Source organism: Heloderma suspectum, chromosome 1, assembly GCF_057233095.1.
Source record: "Heloderma suspectum isolate Gila_16-S chromosome 1, 16-S_ref, whole genome shotgun sequence".
Taxonomy (NCBI): Eukaryota; Metazoa; Chordata; class Lepidosauria; order Squamata; family Helodermatidae; genus Heloderma; species Heloderma suspectum.
The window spans coordinates 246,116,406-246,135,551 of record NC_139458.1 but is presented as its reverse complement, the minus strand read 5'-3'; the positions used below and the strand labels follow the sequence as shown (position 1 = coordinate 246,135,551).

The following is a 19,146-nucleotide window of genomic DNA, read 5'->3' as shown; positions in this document are numbered from 1 at the left end:
TTTTCCTTCACAAGAATGCTTTGGAATAATGTCTGTGGAACAGTACAAGTAGAAAACGGTATGTTGGAATAAAAAAAAAGAAAATGGATCTTTATTTCAAATGGATAGCCATATTTGTCTGTTGCAGCCTACCTCCCCTTGGAAAAAAGAACTGCTGTGAGACTTTAAAAGAGAAACAACTTTGTTAGAGCATGAGCTTTCAGGGGCTTATCACACAGAGGAAGTGCTACAAAGTAGGTATTCAAATAGGTACACATATCTACAGAATAATCAAAGTTACAGCATGTGGTTTCTCCCCTAATTAATCTACTTAATATAAAGTCTGTGAAGGCTTCCTACATATTTTACACGGCAGTGTTTACGTAAAGCAATTGCTCTGGCTTTTCAACTTTCTACATTCAGGGAACCTTTTCCACATCAATTTGTCCGCTGAAGAATGCCTGCACATTTGCCACAGACCAGAGGATTCTGGTTTGTGTGTTGCAGAGGATTCTGGGTAGCGTTCTAGTATGCACACTCAGTTAATATGGGGTACCAGCCAGGTCTCTTGAGTCTCAGCTTTGCCCCCAAGCCGATGTTATACCCAAGAACACATTCCTACACTCCCGTGTGGATGCATATTGTGGGGAATGGGAGTGATGGACAAACTATCTTTCAGAGAACCTTGTCCACCTTTGCCAAGGTGTTTTTTTTCATTTAGGAACCTCTGATAAGTTTCTGAGAAACTCCCTTGAACACACTTAGAAAAACACTATACCAGAACAGTCAAAGTCCAAATGAGAAGTCTGGCACACTAGTTACAGCATGTACTCCATCAGTTTCTGAATGCCAGCCCAGGTGAAGCAACAACACTGCCAATCAGGAGTTCTTATGATGAAGACGACAACGAGTTGGCACATTCCCCAGCACTGAGAGGGAGAGAGCAAAGTAGAGCAAAACATATTATGTGCCAAATCTACGTCTGATACTTACAAATACCCTGTACTGTAGTTACAGAACTCTTGAACATAGGCTGAAATATACAGAATGCGTTTTACACGTGCCAGTGGGAATTAATGAACTTAAGTTATGGAAGTAACCTCGTTTGTGTTGCCAAGAAAGAAGCAGTAAGTGAAAGTTATAGTTTACCGACTTACAAGTCCAAACTATAATTTTGCATGAACAGATTTAAAAAACAAACTGCAGCACCAATCCTGCTTGAGAGCAATGTGTAGGCAGCAGCAAAACACCCACAAAACCACAGTTGCCCATACAAGTCAGGTTTTGTTTAACACAGGTGTTGTTTTTTTTAACAAACTGTTTAACAAACAACCAACATCATAAAGCACCTTTCTTACATGAACATTCACATTTACAGAGAGGGTTGAAAACAATCGTGGAGGGGGGAGATATATTGTACTGAGAACGGATGAGATACATAATCTCAAGTGACCTTTGTTTTTTCCAGATACATATAACACTGGCTCACACGTAATGATCTTGGCTTAATAATCATGGCTTATTAAGCTGAGAATGATGTCATTTGCCCGAGACCCTAGCCCTTGCCCTCATGCTCTGGCTTCAGCATTTCTATTGAGTTTTATTTAAAGTTCAAACTATGCAAAATGTAACAATACCGACAGGCACTCCCACCATCCATCATGGAGCATGCCACATTATCCTGAGCTCTAGTGGCTGCAGGGTAAATAAGATACAAACCCTAAACTCTCATGTGGTCTGGTTAGTCCAGTCCTGCCCTGCCAGAGATGGTTGAGGGTGTGGGGAGGGAGATCCCTTTCTGCTCACTTTTATTAAGACACGGAGAACAGCTGAAACAGTCTGAAGTGAACAGAATCAGGGATGGAGAGCAATGAATACGGTCGCCAACCTTTGTGTTCTTGCAGACCTCCTGTGCTTTTGAAAGCTGCAAGATAGCCAGCTGAGTGGCAACTGCAACTTTCCCCTTTGCTACATTCCCGGGCTGCAGATGCTTCAACCGTACGTGACTGCCAGGCAGTTTGCACAAGGTCTGGGAGCCCTGCTTGAACATCGAAGAGGCAACCCCAGAGAAGAACAGCTGGATCCAGGCTGGTCACTCTTGCCGCTGGTTGTGCAGACATGGGCCAGAGTGATACAGTCCCACACCGCCACACCCCATCATCTGAGCAATAGGCTTATATGCTGTTGCTGATGTGCTGCACAGTCGAGAGGTGCACAGTGCTTTGGGGCGGCTATGCAGGCACAGTGGAAGGAGGGGGCAGTGTTCTTTTGTCTTTCCACTGGTTCAGTGGCGTCTTTTATGATATGCCAGGCTATCATTGAGATCGAGGTCGGAGGAAATTGACTTGAGTCTTGCTGCTTTCCTGACACTGCCCAATTCTGACCTCTATGTCAGCATTACATTGGCATAACTTTAGTGCTGCAACACCAAATAACCCCAATAATGAGCTGCCAGTGCAAGGGACTTGGACAATATTGTACACATCTTGTGAATCGGTGGCGGGCAACTTGTGGGCCTCCAGATGTTTTGGCCTTCACCTTCCATCATCGGTCATCATTGGCTATGCTGGCTACGACTGATGGGAGTTGTAGGCCAAAACATCTGGAAGGCCACAAGTTGCCCACCCCTGCTGTAAACGGAGCCAGCATAAATGGAGTATTGGTGTGCACTTTTAGAAGCACAAATGGGTATATCACAGCAGGGGATTTTGAATGGGGCGCTACTCTGTTGTATGTAAGACTTAAAACATTAATTTAGCCTTATATCTAGTTTCTGGACAGTTATGCCAATCTTTATGCCATGGTGAACATTATTAAAAGGAGATAATTAAGATGTCTAAACAATAGATCCATTCATCTAGTGACGCACAAGTCATTCTCAGCAAAATATTTTGAGAAATGGGGGTGAACATACAGACCACAGACTGAGATGACAAACGACACTGAACAATGATCAGAAAGAATAACCTTAGTGAAGAAAGGAAGTAATGGTGAAGATTGGTTTCTACTTCAGATTGCTTCTTTGAAAGTAGACAGCAACCTACAATGATGTCTGCAAAAAATCTATCAAGTGAGCAAAAGGGATGCTAAAATCGTAGTATAGTTTCACATCAGGCTAGTTCAAATATTTATTTTAAAAACATATATCCCACTTTAGAGCCTCAAAAGGCTGTCAAAGTGGCTTTAAAAAATATCTCCACAACAAAGTCGTTTCTAAATAACCATCTCACTAGTGGATAGGGAGAGGTGTACAAAGTTATGAAGGATGAGAGTGGAAAACATTAGGAAGGTGGGGTGTGGGGGACCATTGGGCTACCACTACAAAGATATTTTTATCCAAAGTACACATGCAACTACAAGCAGGACGAGTTTTAAAAAATAAATGTATGCTGTTAATAAAATCCTTGATCCGTAGTCTTGCCTCTAGGGTAGAAGGAAATGTGACAGGCTATTTCAGTCAGGCTTGTCAGTTTTGCTTTTCCAGACTGATAAGTGCTGTCTGCTTTGGTACAGTCAAATATGTTTCTTATCAAAGCCTTCAAAATGGATCTTCATTCCCCTTGCCAAGTTTCCTAGCCTCCCGCATTTTATCAGTGACATTTAACATTACTTTGAAAGGACCCAGATGCCCTTTGCAAAAGCATATTTTAGGGACCTGTGCTTCTCTGACCTCATAACTCCAGATGACTCGCCAATAATTACAGTACAGCAGGTTCTCCACTTTGGACAGGGCCCAGCTCTATAATATATTTCATAGAATCATAGAATGGTAGGGTTGGAAGGGGCTTATAAGACCATCGACTCCAACCCCCTGCTAAGTGCAGGAATCCAAAGTCAAAGCATCCCTGACAAGTGGCTGTCCAGCCTCATCTTGAATGCCTCCAGTGTGGGAGAACCCACTACCTCCCTAGGGAATTGGTTCCATTGTCGTATTGCTCTAACAGTCAGGAGGTTTGTCCTGATGTTCAGCCGGAATCTGGATTCCTGTAACTGGAGCCCATTATTCCGTGTCCTGCACCCTCGGATGTTCGAAAAGAGATCCTGGCCTTCCTCTCTGTGACAACCTTTCAGGTACTTGAAGAGCGCTATCATATCTCCCCTCAGTCTTCTCTTCTCAAGGCTAAACATCCCCAGTGCTTTCAGTCTGTCTTCATAGGGCCTTGTTTCCAGTCCCCTGATCATCTTTGTTGCCCTCCTCTGAATCCTCTCCAGTTTGTCCGCATCCTTCTTAAAGTGTGGTGCCCAGAACTGGACACGGTACTCCAGATGAGGCCTAACCAGTGCTGAGTAGAGGGGAACTAGTACTTCCCGGGATTTGGAAGCTATGCTTCTATTAATGCAGCCCAAAATAGCATTTGCCTTTTTTGCAGCCACATCCCATTTTTGGCTCATATTCAGCTTGTGATCGACAATAATTCCAAGATCCTTCTCGCTTGTAGTATTTAACATATTTATTTAACATATTGGTTAATATAATATACGAGAGTTTTTTTCAGGCTCTCTCTTTCCTTGTATAGGCTTTTTGTTGTACAATTTTTCCTTTCTAAACCTGTTCAACACTGAAGAAATAATAACTAATGCGGCAAGTACTGCTTTTCTAAACATTGTTCCAAAGCCACCTGATGCAGTCTATTTTGCTCAGCCTTGTTATTTATGATTTTATCTCATTACCAGAAATGTAAAACGGTCCCAATGTGGTGCTGATGACATTATCCGCACTTTGATGCGCCGCTGACAAAATCTGTCTCTTTCAGAGCTCTGGAATACAATGCAAGAGATTCATGTTCTGCTTTAAACCTGCCATTTGGTCTGGGACTCACAGGCTGGACTTCCCCAACCTGGTGCCGTCTAGATATGTTGGACTACAGTTCTCAGTATCCCCCAGCCAGCTGTGCTTGGACTTGTAGTTCAACGCATCTGGAGGGCACCAGGTTGGGGAAGGCTGTCACAGGCTCTCCCAAGGCTTGACCTGCGGCTTTTCGAGACAGAGTGTGGGAGGTGGAAAGGCACTGCAGGAAAGTACCATCAACTAGTGGCAGGTTTGCAGAGTTGCTGTTTTCAGCAGGTGCCACATCTACAAGACAAGAGGTAGGAAAGATCGTACTATATGGTCTTGTGGTGTGAGTATGCCCAAGCCTGGGGTGAGCAATCTTTCAGATCACATGGGCTGCCTGGGCATTGTGGCAGAGGGATAGGTCATGTGTGAAAGGGGATTTGTAGGGAGATGGCTGGTTATATGGATGCTTGCAAGTGTGGGGAACTGGAGGTACACATCAGATAAGTTTATTTTCCTAAGAGGTACGTAAGTCTAAAAAAAGGTTCATGTTTCTGCTGGTTCTCTTTTGTGCCTCCCCACCCCACATGGATGGTTTTGTGAGGCAGGCCTGCCTGCCTGCCTGCCTGCCATTAATTTCTTAGAATTTGAAATGAGGGATAGAGCCAGTGTAGTGTAGTGGCTAGTTGTGGGTTCTAGTTCCCACTCAGCCATGAAGGTCACTGGGTGATTTGAGGCCAGTTGCTGTGAGGATAAAATGGAGCGGAGGACCATGTAACCTGCCTTGGGCTCCTTGCAAGAGGGAAAAATGTAGCAAATAAAACAAAATAAATAAAATGTTTAGGTCCTAAATATTGTTCACCTTTTAGGAAATACACTTTAGGACAGCCTTCCCCATGCTAGGAGTTGTAGTCCAACACATCTGGAGGGCACCAGGTTGGAGAAGGATGCTTTGGGAACTATTGACATAGATGACTTTTGGCTCTTGCTGTCTCTGGAGAATACTGGCTGCTGTAAACATCACCTGATAAAGAAGGTACTTTAGAATAAATGTGACTACACCCTGCATTGGAAAATGGATTGTCTTGGCTTGGGAGTGAAATACTGCCTATCATGGTATATGTATGCCTCAAGAAAGCTTGTTAGTTGCTGTTCAGCTAAGGTTCTGTTTTCCCTCTGCAGGCTTGCCTTGACGTAGCTGCAAAGCCATTGCTGCTAATATAAACGGATGTCAAAAACAAATACACAGCTATAATCAGTAACTGTGACAGCATGTGGTCCCCAAAAAGAAATGTTGCTTTTTGCAATTCGGTATAAAGGCTAAGCACACAGATGAATAGCATCTTTCTCACAAGACTTCAGTTGTGCTTATCTAGTCATACTGGAGGGACAGTATAATTTGGTCCAATGGAGGCAAACAAATATTGCTGATTGCTAGTGTTGCTCCTTTCTTATGAAATCTCAGAAGTGGCAGACTAGTGTTTTGTGAAGTAACACAAGAATGCTACACGGATTTTCAAAAAATCATCATGTTGCATCCACAGCCACATAATGCCATTGCAGGACTCAAACGTTACCTGAATGTCTACTACTATCTTGGGTGGTACAAGCAATGTGAGATCACCAAATACATGCTGAACAGTCTCAAAGATAACAAGATGGAGCACCAATATTATCAGCCCAGTTGGTTCATATGCATCTGCGAGGGGCAGTCAGGGGACACTGTGCAGGCCCCCAGGTTTCCCTGGCTGCCCTGTGACAAGAGCCTGCAACAGTTAGGACTAGCAGAACAGAACAAAAGCAGATTGGGAGAAGGGCTCTTAAATTGCTCAAGGACTCCAAAAGATGTGGAAGAGGTGGGGCAGAAGCAAAGGATAAAAGCCTGAATGCTGGAGGCACAGGGAGGAGAGAAGGAAGACAAGGTAAAGTAAATCTCAGGAGGAGTGGTTGGGGGAGCAACCCTAAAGAAACTAAGACCAGAAAGTACAAAAAAGGGTAGTAAGCCTGGAAAGGCACCTTCTGGCTCACTAGAAGGACAAAGAGCTGAAACAGATGACTGGCTGCTAGGAACAGTAAGAGAGACCTTCAAGCATAGACAGCAGCCAGCAGTCAGATACAAAAAAGGAGTGGATGCGGAAAAAGAACAAACTCAGCCACTTTTGCACAAAACTCATTAACAGTTCATCCTGGCCCTGCAACTATTTACCTATGGCTTACATCATGAGGTAGGCAATCTTTCTGATCCAGTGGCATTCAGCCTGGTCCAGTATCCACTTATCTTGCTCAGTGCATCTTCATTCTAGTTCTGCAGATACTTACTTATATCACCCACAGACATTTGTCCTGGTCCTGTAGCTACTTACCAGTATTGCTCCAGACCATATTGCCTTATCCTGTGAATATTTACAGGTATATAAGAACAAGTATGAACTTGAGCACACTCCGGGAGAGAGCGCAGGACAGGAAGGCCTGGCGTGCTATGGTCCATGGGGTCACGAAGAGTCGGACACGACTGAACAACAAAAGAACAAGTGGTTCTGATCCTGCAACAACAGACTATAATGATTCTGTGAGACAGTAAGAATCAATAAAGTTTATAGCTGCTATATTTATCTGGTCAAATTATTCTTTTCAGAAGAAAGCAGCAGAAAATGACACATTCCCCTTGACTGGAGGGATGGACTTTGTGAAAGCATCACATTCTTGGCAGCAAAAACAAAGGTTGGGCGGGGGGGGGGGGGAGAGAGAGAAAACACCAGCTGTTCATTATGGAGTCCTTGCTCCACAAACATAATATTTAAAATCTCTAAACTGAAGCTTTTTTCAATTATTCCTTTCAACGGGGGAACAAAAGAAAAGGAGTATAAGCACTGGATATGCAAAGTATCTTTTGGCTTTCCCATCACTGTTTTGGTATTACATAATTTAGGAGGGACCACCAGTTTCTGTGCCATGTTAGAAGGGGAAGAGTTACCCTCCTTTCAAGCAGAATTTTTCTTTAATTCTTCTAATGAAGAATCAATCCTATCCTACTGGAGATTAAATAGAAAGGATTGGGGGGACTGGAGCAAGTCCAAGTACACAAGGAAAGCTTTCCATTTGGTACAGGGCAGCAAATGTAATTTCACTGCTTTTATGATATTAAGTTGCTGAAATTTTTCAATCCATTATTTTATAGCTTTTAAATCAATGGAGGATTATTTACTAGCACTCAATGCAACTTAACCTTCTCAGGTTTAGCGCCAGTTAGTGTGTGCAAAGCATTACACCCAAAGAATGAGGAGTGGGAGGGAAGGAGGCTGAGGCAGCCTCAGGATATGACGTAAGGTGGCCTCCCCAGTCTCCTCCCCTTCCCATCCACCGGCATGCCCCCTCTCCTTTCCCTCTGAGGTTGCCTTTCTGGCTTCATAGAGGCATCTGGTGTGGTTCTCTCTGCGCTGGCTGTGCGGTGGAGGAGGCAGGGAGCTTGCACTCCGGGGTCTGAGGCTGGAGCACTGACTCCAACCTCAGATCCAGGAATCTGAAATATCCTATGGCCCCTCAGATGCTGTCTGGGGACCATAGGATTGCTCTCTAAAACTCACAGTTTTGCTATTGCATTTCCTTAAGTGAATTGTGCGATCTAAAGCAGGTTTTTTTCATGCATCTATTTAGCTGCATCCACTATATGGTTGCATATTCTGCTGAATGTTCCATTGTTTCTATTTTTGTCTGCACCACTTTGTGAGGGCTTGGCCCTGAAAAGCGACTAATAAATAATTGGAATAAATAAATAAATAGTCTCACATTTGTGATTTTCCATCTCATGTTTCTCTACATTATTGAAAAAGACCGTTTTGTCATAACCACTGTGAATAGCTCCCTCTCAGTGTTGCTAGGACACTGTTCATCCATAATTGATTTGGATTAGCTAGTTTTTAAAGCAGGATGTTTCAGTACAAATTTTAAAAAAAAACCTAACATAGACTCTTCAAAAGTTCACAGCATTAGTAGTGATGACATGGAAAGACCATGAAAGGAAGACAGTATTCTAAACATGAGGTATATTTTCCCAGTAAACAGAGATCAACCACAAATCCAGAGTACCATATGCACAGAGACTTGAGACTGATATTTCTTCAACCATCACCACTAAACCCTGCTGAACTACAAACTGTACTTGAAATGTAAGAGAAAAATGCTGAAGTCCATATTAGCATAATACCTTTATTAAGGCCAACTCAAAGGTCACAAAATACCATGTAAACTTCCAAGTTCTTTAAAACTCTTCATCAGGCAAAATAAAGCAAAAAAAAAAAAAAAAGGAGGGGGAAGTGGCTGATGTTAAAACTATGGAGTCTGCATTTGGTTACAGTCTTAAGGTGGAAAGTGGAAGGGGACTGCAGACATTTAAATTAGACCCTACGAGGTACATGATGATTTCAGCTTACACCTGGGACCCTCCCAAGGGTTTCTGGGAAGAAGAAATGAACAGTAGACTCCTTCCCACTAATTTCTGAAAATATAAAATCCTGCTGTTTACTCAAAACTGCTCCATCCTTAGGCAAAACACACTGGTTCCTATGTGTGAACTATTAACATATATTCATTGTTACTTTGAGTGATGATTGTTTATAGATCACAATCAAGTCATTTTCAAAGCTAAGATCTCAATATGGGGCAGAGAAATTACAGCAGTTTTATTGAGCACTTGTTATCTTGGCTAGGGATGCACAATCCTTAGCACATGCTCCAACAGCATGTGTGAAAAGGAGCACTGTTTTGCATGTGCTTCAAGCAAACAAGCACAGAACATTAGCAGCCACCAAAAGCACCCACTATCACCTTTCTCACCTCCTGATGGGCCCACCAAACTTACCTGGGATAGGAGAAAGAGGTGATGGTGCTTGTGGGTTTCCTGGGGGCAGCTAGTTGGCCACCGTGTGAACAGAATGCTGGACTAGATGGACCCTTGGTCTGACCCAGCAGGGCTCTTCTTATGTTCTCCAGCGGGAATGTGAGGCTATTCACATCAATCCCAATCCCCAATGGGGATGAGAAAGGATGCTCCGCCAAGGGGGTAAAGAATCCACTGCTTCCTTCACCACTCCCACCTCCTTTCTCCTTCCCCAGGTAAGTTTGGTGAGTTCTTGGGAAAACAGGGAAAGGGGTGCTGGCCATTGGCACTCAGGGTACACATTTAGCAGGCCTTGGTCACAGCAGACAAGAAGCAGGTTCCTGCCGGACCTGCAGCTACTCATGAGTAATCAAATAGGGGTGCTTGATTTTACGAGTGCTCCTAATCCATTACTCATAACATCTCTTACCTTGGCTTTCATGTGAGGAGCTCAGGGTAGCAAACATTGATGTTATTCTACTTTATCCTTACAACCACCCTGGGAGTTATGTTAGGAACTAAGTTGCAAACCACCCAGAAAGCTTCATGGATGAAGAGGCATTTGAACCCAGATCTAACATGCTATCCACCAGCATACATAGGCTCTATTTGCAACTCACATGGACATAAGCAGCAACTTGTTCACATTTGCATTCTAGCTTGCTTTCTGTCAGGGCTAAGAATTAGAGTGCAATAATTAAGCGTATTTTAAAAATGGAAGTAAATGTTGTTTGTACTTGCTCCCGCATCCAACACTGCCCCCCACCCCCATTCCCCAATGCTTTATGCTGGATAATGGGGCTGCCCTGGACATGCATTGAGGGACAGCTGGCTGCCTGCTACTGCAGTGTCCTTGATGGTAAAGCAGTTTACGAAGTGAGAGATGAGAAAAAGTATGCCTTCCCAGCATAGCAGTATAGGTGCAAAGGCATGCAATTGTGCACAGAGAAACCAACAGATGGAAAGGGGTTGAAAACAGTCCCATCACCTTTGCTCTGTGAGAAATTTTGGGGCAGTGGTCCACATGATACCCATGCAGGTCGCTAATCTAAGCGACTGGGCCACACATTTGAGGTTATTGTGATTCACAAAGTTTTCAAGGCAGGTTGTTTGCTTGTTTAATCAATTTCAACTTGGCACTACCTCTATAAATTCGCAGTGAAGAGAAATCCTAAGATTATAACCCAAGTGAAGAAAGCATTTGAGAATTCAGATTTCTCCTCCTCCCATATAAATAAATACACAGACTACACAGATATCAGACCATGTTAACCAATTAAAATAAAGGTGCATTTCTCGTCCTCTTACAACTGCATTTTATATACTAGCAACTGTATTGGGGTAGATATAGGCTCTCTTCACACTTGGCATTTTATTCCACTACAAACCATTCCTTTTGATTCCAGTTCCTTTCTGGGATTTACACTGGCCCTGTATATAGGCATCTCTTATAGCACGTCCCTCCGCATTATGTCTTTTCATGGCTGGGCTGAGCTGCACGGAACAATCAAGACAGAAAGGGGCTGCGGGCTCCGTACCCCCTCCTCTCCCCTGATCATTGGTTTCTGTAACATGATTGACAGCTCTGCCCCATCCCTCCACTGCAGGAGGGAAGTCGGAAGTGATCTGGATAGCAGGCTATGGGAGCTGATCCCTTCCTTCCTCCAAGGGAGAGAGAGTCTTCTCTGTGGCTTACCCCGAGGTTGCTGGTGCTGCTAATCCTTCTCTGCTAAATATGCGTGTGTGTGTGTGATGGAATTAAATGCTGTATATTGCTTGCACTACTGATTTTGAAGGGTATACTGATTTCTGGGTTCCCAACTACAGAAGTAAGAAATCCACAAACGGACTTATATACAGTCAGTGAACCAAGCCATCCCTAGCAGCCCCTGCCCCCGTCCAGGCGAACACTTCACAGGGGACACCTTCTTCATTAGACCTGGGTTGATCCCCGCCCCATGCTGTTGTTGCTCTTCCCCCTTATTCTGGCTTTCCAATGACCCTGCAAGGTGGGCTAGGAGAAGAGCTAGTGGCTGGCTAGGTGGGAGGGAAAACACCTCAGCATTACTGCCTTATCTAAAACAACTCCACACCTCAAAAGGAAACTATTAAAAATGACCATTCCAAGCTCTGCATGATGAATTTATTCAGGGGAGGAGAAAAGGCACTTTTAATACCTACTGAAATCCTAACTGTCAAGCTTTTCTCCTGCATGGCTGAGAAGCGAGACTCCCCCATCCACCCTGGGAGTAAAAAGGCCCATCAGTCTGGAGAGCAAAAGGGAGAAGAAGCAGTCCGTGAAGTCAATGGGAGGGGGAGGTTCAAAGTAAATGTATTGAAGGGGATGGGAGACCTTAAGACTGCTACTCTAAATAGACTTACAATGCACTCCTGTGCATACCTACTCTGAAGCAAGCCACACAGATTTAAATGGCACTTACTCCCAGGAAAGGAAAGCCTTACAACCAATGGGTTTACTCACAAGTAAGCACTGCTGTGTTCAAGGGATCTCAGCGCCCATAGTGGAGTAGGAGAGAGGCAGAAACAGTCACTGGAAGCCCCGTCAGTGACCTGCCCCCCCTCCCACCAATTTGTTGTTATGACGTTATTCAATATCGCCCAGCAACACCCCCTAGCACATGCCCACACAAAGCAGGGCAAAGCGCTAAAGAGGAAATGACGATTTCAATGGCAAGCACAGAAAATGCCGGGGTTTCCCCGTTCTCAGATAACAAAGAAAGAAGGAAAGTTGTGAGATAGCAGCAGGAGAGCAGCGGCATTATCTGAAGCTCCCACGAAAACCAGTGATTAAAGAACTATCCTGCTAAAAAAATCAGGTGTGAAGAGAGTCATAGACAGCCAGCCATTTATCACATTATGGTTGCTTACAAGTTCACTGCAGCTGTTTCTAAATAGAGATAGTAGAGATGATAATCTGTAGCATGAAAGAGATAGTACTGCAAGTTTAACCACAACCCAATGGAACATGGGATAGCAGGGATGTGGCAAACCCATCTCAACACACAGCCAGATGCTGCAGACAACTGTCCTCTACAATGCCATGTGACTGAATATCCTCCAAGATCAACCACAATGACCGTATAGTAAATGATTGCCTATATTCACCATGCTTCTACTAATTGTTAGTATATGGATTTCAAAATATTTAAGCTGCAAATGAACTCCTTATTCTTTGAATGATAACTAACAGGATGGATGATGTGGAAGTCCTAAGAAGGCACTTTGTCCTGTGTTATTATTGGAGTGAATGTTTGCACGGTGCATTTTGAAGTAAATGAGGACTAATAAGGCAATTATGCCCTCCTCAGCTTGGATGACATCCTCTGGCACAGGAAAACTCAGTTACGTTTTACACATAATTGCACACTACTTCCTATTGCCATTTTAAAATTCATTACCTATCCATGTCATTTTTTTCTTTTTCTTCCTGTTATTCTCCCTTATATATATTTGCAATGTAGAGTGCCCGTCTTGCAATATCTCAGTGTTTCATATCAGCCGTTTTTAAACAATGGTGAGAAAAACCTTGTGGGATACTTTCATCCTAAAAGAGAGAACTCAAGAGCAATGTTGCTTGCTTTCCCTTGGCCTCATTTATTCCTTCTGCTTGCTTTCTTCACTCACTGCCCAGTGAGGAAGCAGTTTTGTTCTTGCCTCAAACGGTTCCACAAGCTCTTCATTGTGTTATTAAAACAATGAAAAACTCCCTTTTGGAGACAAAGATGAAGAATGAATACAATGCTGAATCCTTATCAAAAGCCAGAAGTGCAATCAATACGACCAACCCCCTTGTTGAACTAGATAGGCCTGATAAAGTGCTTTCCAACCGAAGAGCAGGTACTCATGAACACTTAGCATGAATTACCTTCCCCTTATACATTTCCCCTGCCCTGACTGTTTGCACAAGAGGAACACTTTAAGAGGTGAAATGTTTCCCATTCTTTCAATACAATTTGAATGGATGGGATGTGATTTTGAGGCTATTACTAATAATTGCAAACACAAAACCCAAGGCATAGTAGGTCTGTCCCTTCCTTCCTTTTTTGGTGTGTAGCTGGGTGCGCTGCAAAATGAATTGGTGGCCTCCAGCTGCCCACTGCCTTTCCTTCTGCAGAATGTCTCTGAGTTCACATGGGGCACAGAGGCATTCAGGGGAATAAAGAGAGCAAGTAACTGGAGGCCAGTGCTTCCTTTTGAAGTGCTCCCAGCCACCCAATCTGTTAAGATTTCATTAAAAATAAAAATAATCATACGTTATCAGCAGGGCACTTTGTGGGTGCAGGGGGAAGGCATCACACTGCCTACCGCCATACTAGATAAAAGGGCTTGGTGCCTGGTTGCCTAACAATCCCTTTCTGACCGGAGCCTGGTGCCCTCCAGATGTGGACTACAACCACCATCATCTTCAGCCAGGATGGGTGGGGTGATGGGAGTTGTTAGTCTAATCTATCTGGACAGCACCAGGTTGGGGAAAGCTAAGACAGCAGGAGCCACTCTTATTTACCAAAACGCTTCATAAAAATGAACATTTCCCTCTCTTCCAGAAAGAAAAATCCACTCTATGGTTTTTCTGACTTGAACATATGAACACTGCAAATTCTGTTGGCATTGCAGAAGCAACAGAAGACAAATCTCACTGGCTGAAAACCAGCAGAGCAGATTCCGCACTAAGTGGAAGATAACATGACCTCCCTCAACAGCAGGTCCGTTCCACTGTTGTCAATATTCAGAATTTTTTGTCAGGATGCCATAGACCGGCACTCAATTTATCTAGGATATTTTTCTTGTTACAGACTATTGTCAGTAGCCTTCCTTGTCTTTATAGCCAAAGAATGTGATTAAACATTTTGTGTAGAAATGGATAGGCCTTAAAACAAATACAAATGCAAAAGGAGATGCCAGTTAAATCAGGCATCATAAGCAAGTGAGCTTTTGGCAACATACAAAGGCAAGTATGTTCAAAGCATTTGAAGTGCTACTCCCCTTTAGATAACAAACACAAATTAGTACTAAACAAACACATAGAATTATTTCTTCTGGCAGAGTAGCCATAGCTTGTCTTGCTTCTTAATTACTTTTCTTCAGGCTGTCTTGGCTTCCTTTCTAGTTGTTTTCTACTAAGATGTATACTCTCAGTGCTTATTCATGATAGGAAAAGACTGTACAGATTATAGATTTCAGTGAAACTTATATCACTACAGCAGTGCTTGATCTGATCCAACACTGGGAGCTTGATCATGGTACAAATGCATTGGGAAGGGAGAGGTCTACTTGCTCAGTTTTGTAATTGCAAGCCTCAAATCCTATATCCTGATTGGACCATGTTGAACCCAGCTTCTGCTCTGGAGATGGATCAGTCTATTTCTGATCTGTATCGTTTTGCATTTATTTATGCGTAAGTCTGTCCTGTTCCATTTCCACATCAATCTGCCAGTTTTTTAAAAATGCACAAACATTTGCAATCATTTGAAGTATATTTTATGTTTTTTTCCACCAAATCTGGATTTTACATGCATTTTATTTGAGAATGTGTATATTTTTATACTCATTTTATTCCATCTTTTAAGATATATTTTGGTAGGCTTTTTGAGCCAAGAACTGCACTGCAAAATTTGAAAAGTGTGAAAACTGATGGAAAACTGTTCTGATCTGCATATTAGTCGAGGAAGTGCAACTCAGGTCAGTTTGCTTACAAATATGGACCAAATGAAACTACAGCTGGAGAATCCCTTTGGAGCAGCTGCCATTTATAATGTAGGGATATTTAAGTGGGGGGAGTCAAGCCTGAGGAACTAACATATTTAGGGCGCAATCCTGGCTGGGAGTTGTAGGCCTTTTTTTTTTGTCTAAACGTGTATAGGATTGTGCCTTTAATGTGCTAGGAAAGCACTAAATATCACTGATTCATTTTAGTTCTTCTTAAGCTAATTTGGAAATCCACATAGATGAAATATTTACTGTAAGGACAAAGAAGAAATTTGCAAAAAGCCACGCAGAAAACTGAAGACTGGATTCATCCTGGTGGAAAGTAGTACCACAGATCATTCAGACTGGTTGCTTTCATGAAAAATGTGTGCACATTTCACAACCCCCAGAGGCTCACAGGAAGTCAGATGAACCACAGTGGGAGAGCAGGACTAGTTCCTCCTCCACATGAAAGATCATGCTGTGCTCCTACAAATAAACTCCAAAGCAGTCCTCCAAACATAGCGTCATTTCACATCCAGGTATTCTGAGTGAGAAAAATATAAAAGCAACATTCATGTAGCTTACTGGAGACTTTGAACTGATGGTCTGTCTAAGCTTAAAGTGTGTCCCTATCTTTTATGAATAGTTAAGCACGTAGTTATTCTGAAGCGACAGCATGCTATCTAGTCCACATGTAATGGATAGGAATCAGTCATGCACGCACTAACCTCATTATTTTCACCTTGGGAACAAGTCCAGGCAATTCCCTTGTACAGATCATCACATGGTTAGGCCTATGCTTACAACCTGTAAACTCCACAAGACCTATTAGATTAGGGAGACCTACCAGAATGGACCATCCTGAAGGCTGATGGATCTAATCAAATGGGTCTGGGAGATTTTCCTGCTAACATGGCTAGCAGTCTTGTTTATATCCTGTCAATCTCTGGAATAGCGAGACATCTCAGGTGGCTGACATGATTACTTCTAGGTGCACTCTCCCTCTCAGCAGAGCCCATGTAACTCTAGGGTTGACTGTAGGGCTGGGAAAGATTCATAGTGAATCTCCCCAAACATAGGCTAGAACCTATTCTAGGGTCTACGCTGAGATGGTGACGGTAGTGATCTTACCTTTCCACCACTATCGTGCTTATTCAGTGTTGTCCAGCATTGTGATTCTGAGTGATAAGGGGCCTTTTGCCATTTGGTCCCCAAGGGGAGTTAGGAGGAACCCTCAGAAGCCTACTCTGACCCATTTGCTAAACATTCTGTGGATAAAAATGGCTGGCATCCTCTCAGCCTCTGGTTGTTTAGGGCCTGTACTGGAAGTGTCCATTGTTCTGTCCTGTCAGGTTTCTTTGGATAACATTCAATTTGTTCATCTTAGAGAGGTGATGCCTCTCACCAAACATGGCATGTTTGCCCCTTGCTCCTTCAGGCTGCTTAAAGGGGTCAGGTTGGTGCTGGCAAGTTAGGCAGTAGGGGTTATAAAAGAAATTGCTGAGAGAGGGTATCAAACTAAAAGGTTTGAGGGGGACAGTAGTGGAGCTCCTATTGAGGACCACTATCTTAGACCCCTGTGCTTTGAATAACTATTTAATGGTTTCAATCATTCCATTTCTGGGCAAGGTACTCAATCAAGTTCTAGAGGCCCAGCTCCAGGTTTTTCTGGAGGAAACTGTTTATCTTGATCCCTTTCAGTCTGGCTTCAGGCTGTTATGAGAGAAACTGCCTTGGTCTCCCTAATGGATTATCTGTGCTGGGACATAAACAGAAGTGCAACCATCTTGATTCTCCGTGATCTCTCCGTGGGGTTCAATACCATTAACTGTGTATCCTTCTGTCTGTCTTGAGGGAATGTGTGTGCACGTGTGTACAGATGGCAATGGCAGTGGTGAGGGCACTCTGGGAGGGGGGTTGAAATTAGCTCCCAGAGGCCCCAGAGTTGCCCACCCCTGTTGTAAACCATTCAGGCATGGAACTGTCTATTTATTTTTTTGCATAGCACTTAGAATTTTAAGTACTTAATAAACAAACAAAGCCCCGCCACAATAACAACCTAGAGAGTAATGGTTGCAAACTTGTACTATGAATAGTTTGTGTCACAAAATGGGATCAGAAGGAAAGATCTATAAATGTCTCTTTAAAAGCTGCAAAAATCTGAACTGAAATACAACTGAAATACAAATGGAGAAGCAGCAAGCAAGCCATTACACTATACAGGAGTCAAGCAAAATCATGTTCCCTGTTCTCACCCTTGGACTATGTTATTTTAAAACAACACTAGGCTGAAGGTAGCTAACTATAATTTTTTAAGTGGTGTTGATCAAGAGACTACACATCAAAGGCTGCATTTTTATATTCAAACAAATATTTGAATGGAGAAAGAACCAAGGCAAAATTATGAAATCACTGCTGTGTCAGGGCTGAGATGTAGGCAGCAGTCAGAAGGGAACCAGGAGTTCGAGCTGGAGGATGAAGCCAGGAAGCTGAAGACCACATCATACATCAGAGCCAAGAAGACCCTTGATGCTCTAAAACAAAAGTCTCCGCCCAAACAGGAAGCCTTTTATAACACTTCCTGTCTGGAAGAGTCGAGCAGATACCCTTGGTGTGTGAGGCAAGTCCAGAATACTTCACTGGGCAGGGAAATTCTCCAACCCACATTGGACAGCTACACACAGAGCTAAGGGTTTCTAGTCCTAACCCTCTGGCATGTTATGCAGTCCTTAAAAATACATTTGCATGCACTCATTTACAAAACATATGGAAGCCACTATTGCTGACATATTCTGCTGAACTTTAACTTAAGTGCTATTTATCATTTACATGCATGTACAAATGAATGGATGCCTCATTGCTGTATGTCAACTTTCTTTTGTACATCCTCTCTTAGGTTAACAACGTATTTTCTAGCAACTACTACATACATTTGCAAAATTTCTAGTAGGTCCAGAATGCTCAGACATTCTAGCGACTGGGCCTCTTCAAATCAACACAATCTGCTTTTATGTGTTAAAACGTACACTGACAGATATTATACGTCCTCTAAAGCAGCGGTGGGCAGATTTCAGGCTTGCGGAATCTACTTTGTTTTTTACTAGAACTCCAAGATCCACCAACTGGAGGCTGGTGCAAAAGACATACACTTAAGAGTAAAAATAATTCTGATCCCAGGAATGTGTTTTGAGCTCCAGAAACTAATGCAGTTCAGAGTCCCTGGGAATCAAAAATCTTTGCTGATCTACTGCAAATTACCCAGAAATTTACCAGTAGATCCAGGTCTATCTTCTGCCCTCCCCTGCTCTAAAGACAGTGATGACGTTTATGAACACAGGCAACAAAACTTTCCAAAATAATCATACTTCCAAGAATAAAGGATTGCACCAGAATAGGGTCAGATCAAGTCAGGGACATATGGCTCTCAAGTATGTACTTTCATATTTTCTGGAAGCCTAACTATTCAGTTTCCTTATTGGCACAAATGTCCATTCGCAACTGCATTAAAAGAGTTTTATGCCCTAGCAGAAAAATTAAAGGAGCAATGAAGAGGTAGATCTAAAACTCCAGAAATCTATACATTCTGGACATAATAGTAACTTTCTAGCTCTGTGCAGGCATCCAGTCTTTTAACGTGAGGGTTAAAAGTGTGAAGGGGATCTGGGTGTGCACGCAAGCCCTGCTCCCATACCATGTTCCCATACACACCGACTAAGTCCCCAACCTTCCTGTGTTGAGGGGAAGGTCTGAAGCAGGTTGGAAACCGGGCTTTATCAGGTTCTCAACTGCACAGAGGCTTTGACTTGCA

At 43.0% G+C, this 19,146-nt stretch overlaps 1 protein-coding gene across 4 annotated transcripts in view; it reads right to left on the bottom strand.

Annotated features, from left to right (window-relative positions):
• Positions 1–19,146, bottom strand: part of COMMD1 (copper metabolism domain containing 1) — a 100,872-nt gene that overhangs the window by 3,899 nt on the left and 77,827 nt on the right. The window contains exon 3 of one of the 4 annotated variants that reach the window (XM_084822932.1): positions 4,563–4,737. The exons of the other annotated variants lie outside the window; for them this stretch is intronic. Coding sequence (XP_084679058.1) covers positions 4,639–4,737 — 99 coding nt within the window. The 3' untranslated portion in view covers positions 4,563–4,638. Of the gene's footprint in view, positions 1–4,562; positions 4,738–19,146 lie in introns of those variants that run through there. 4 annotated transcript variants of the gene reach the window in all.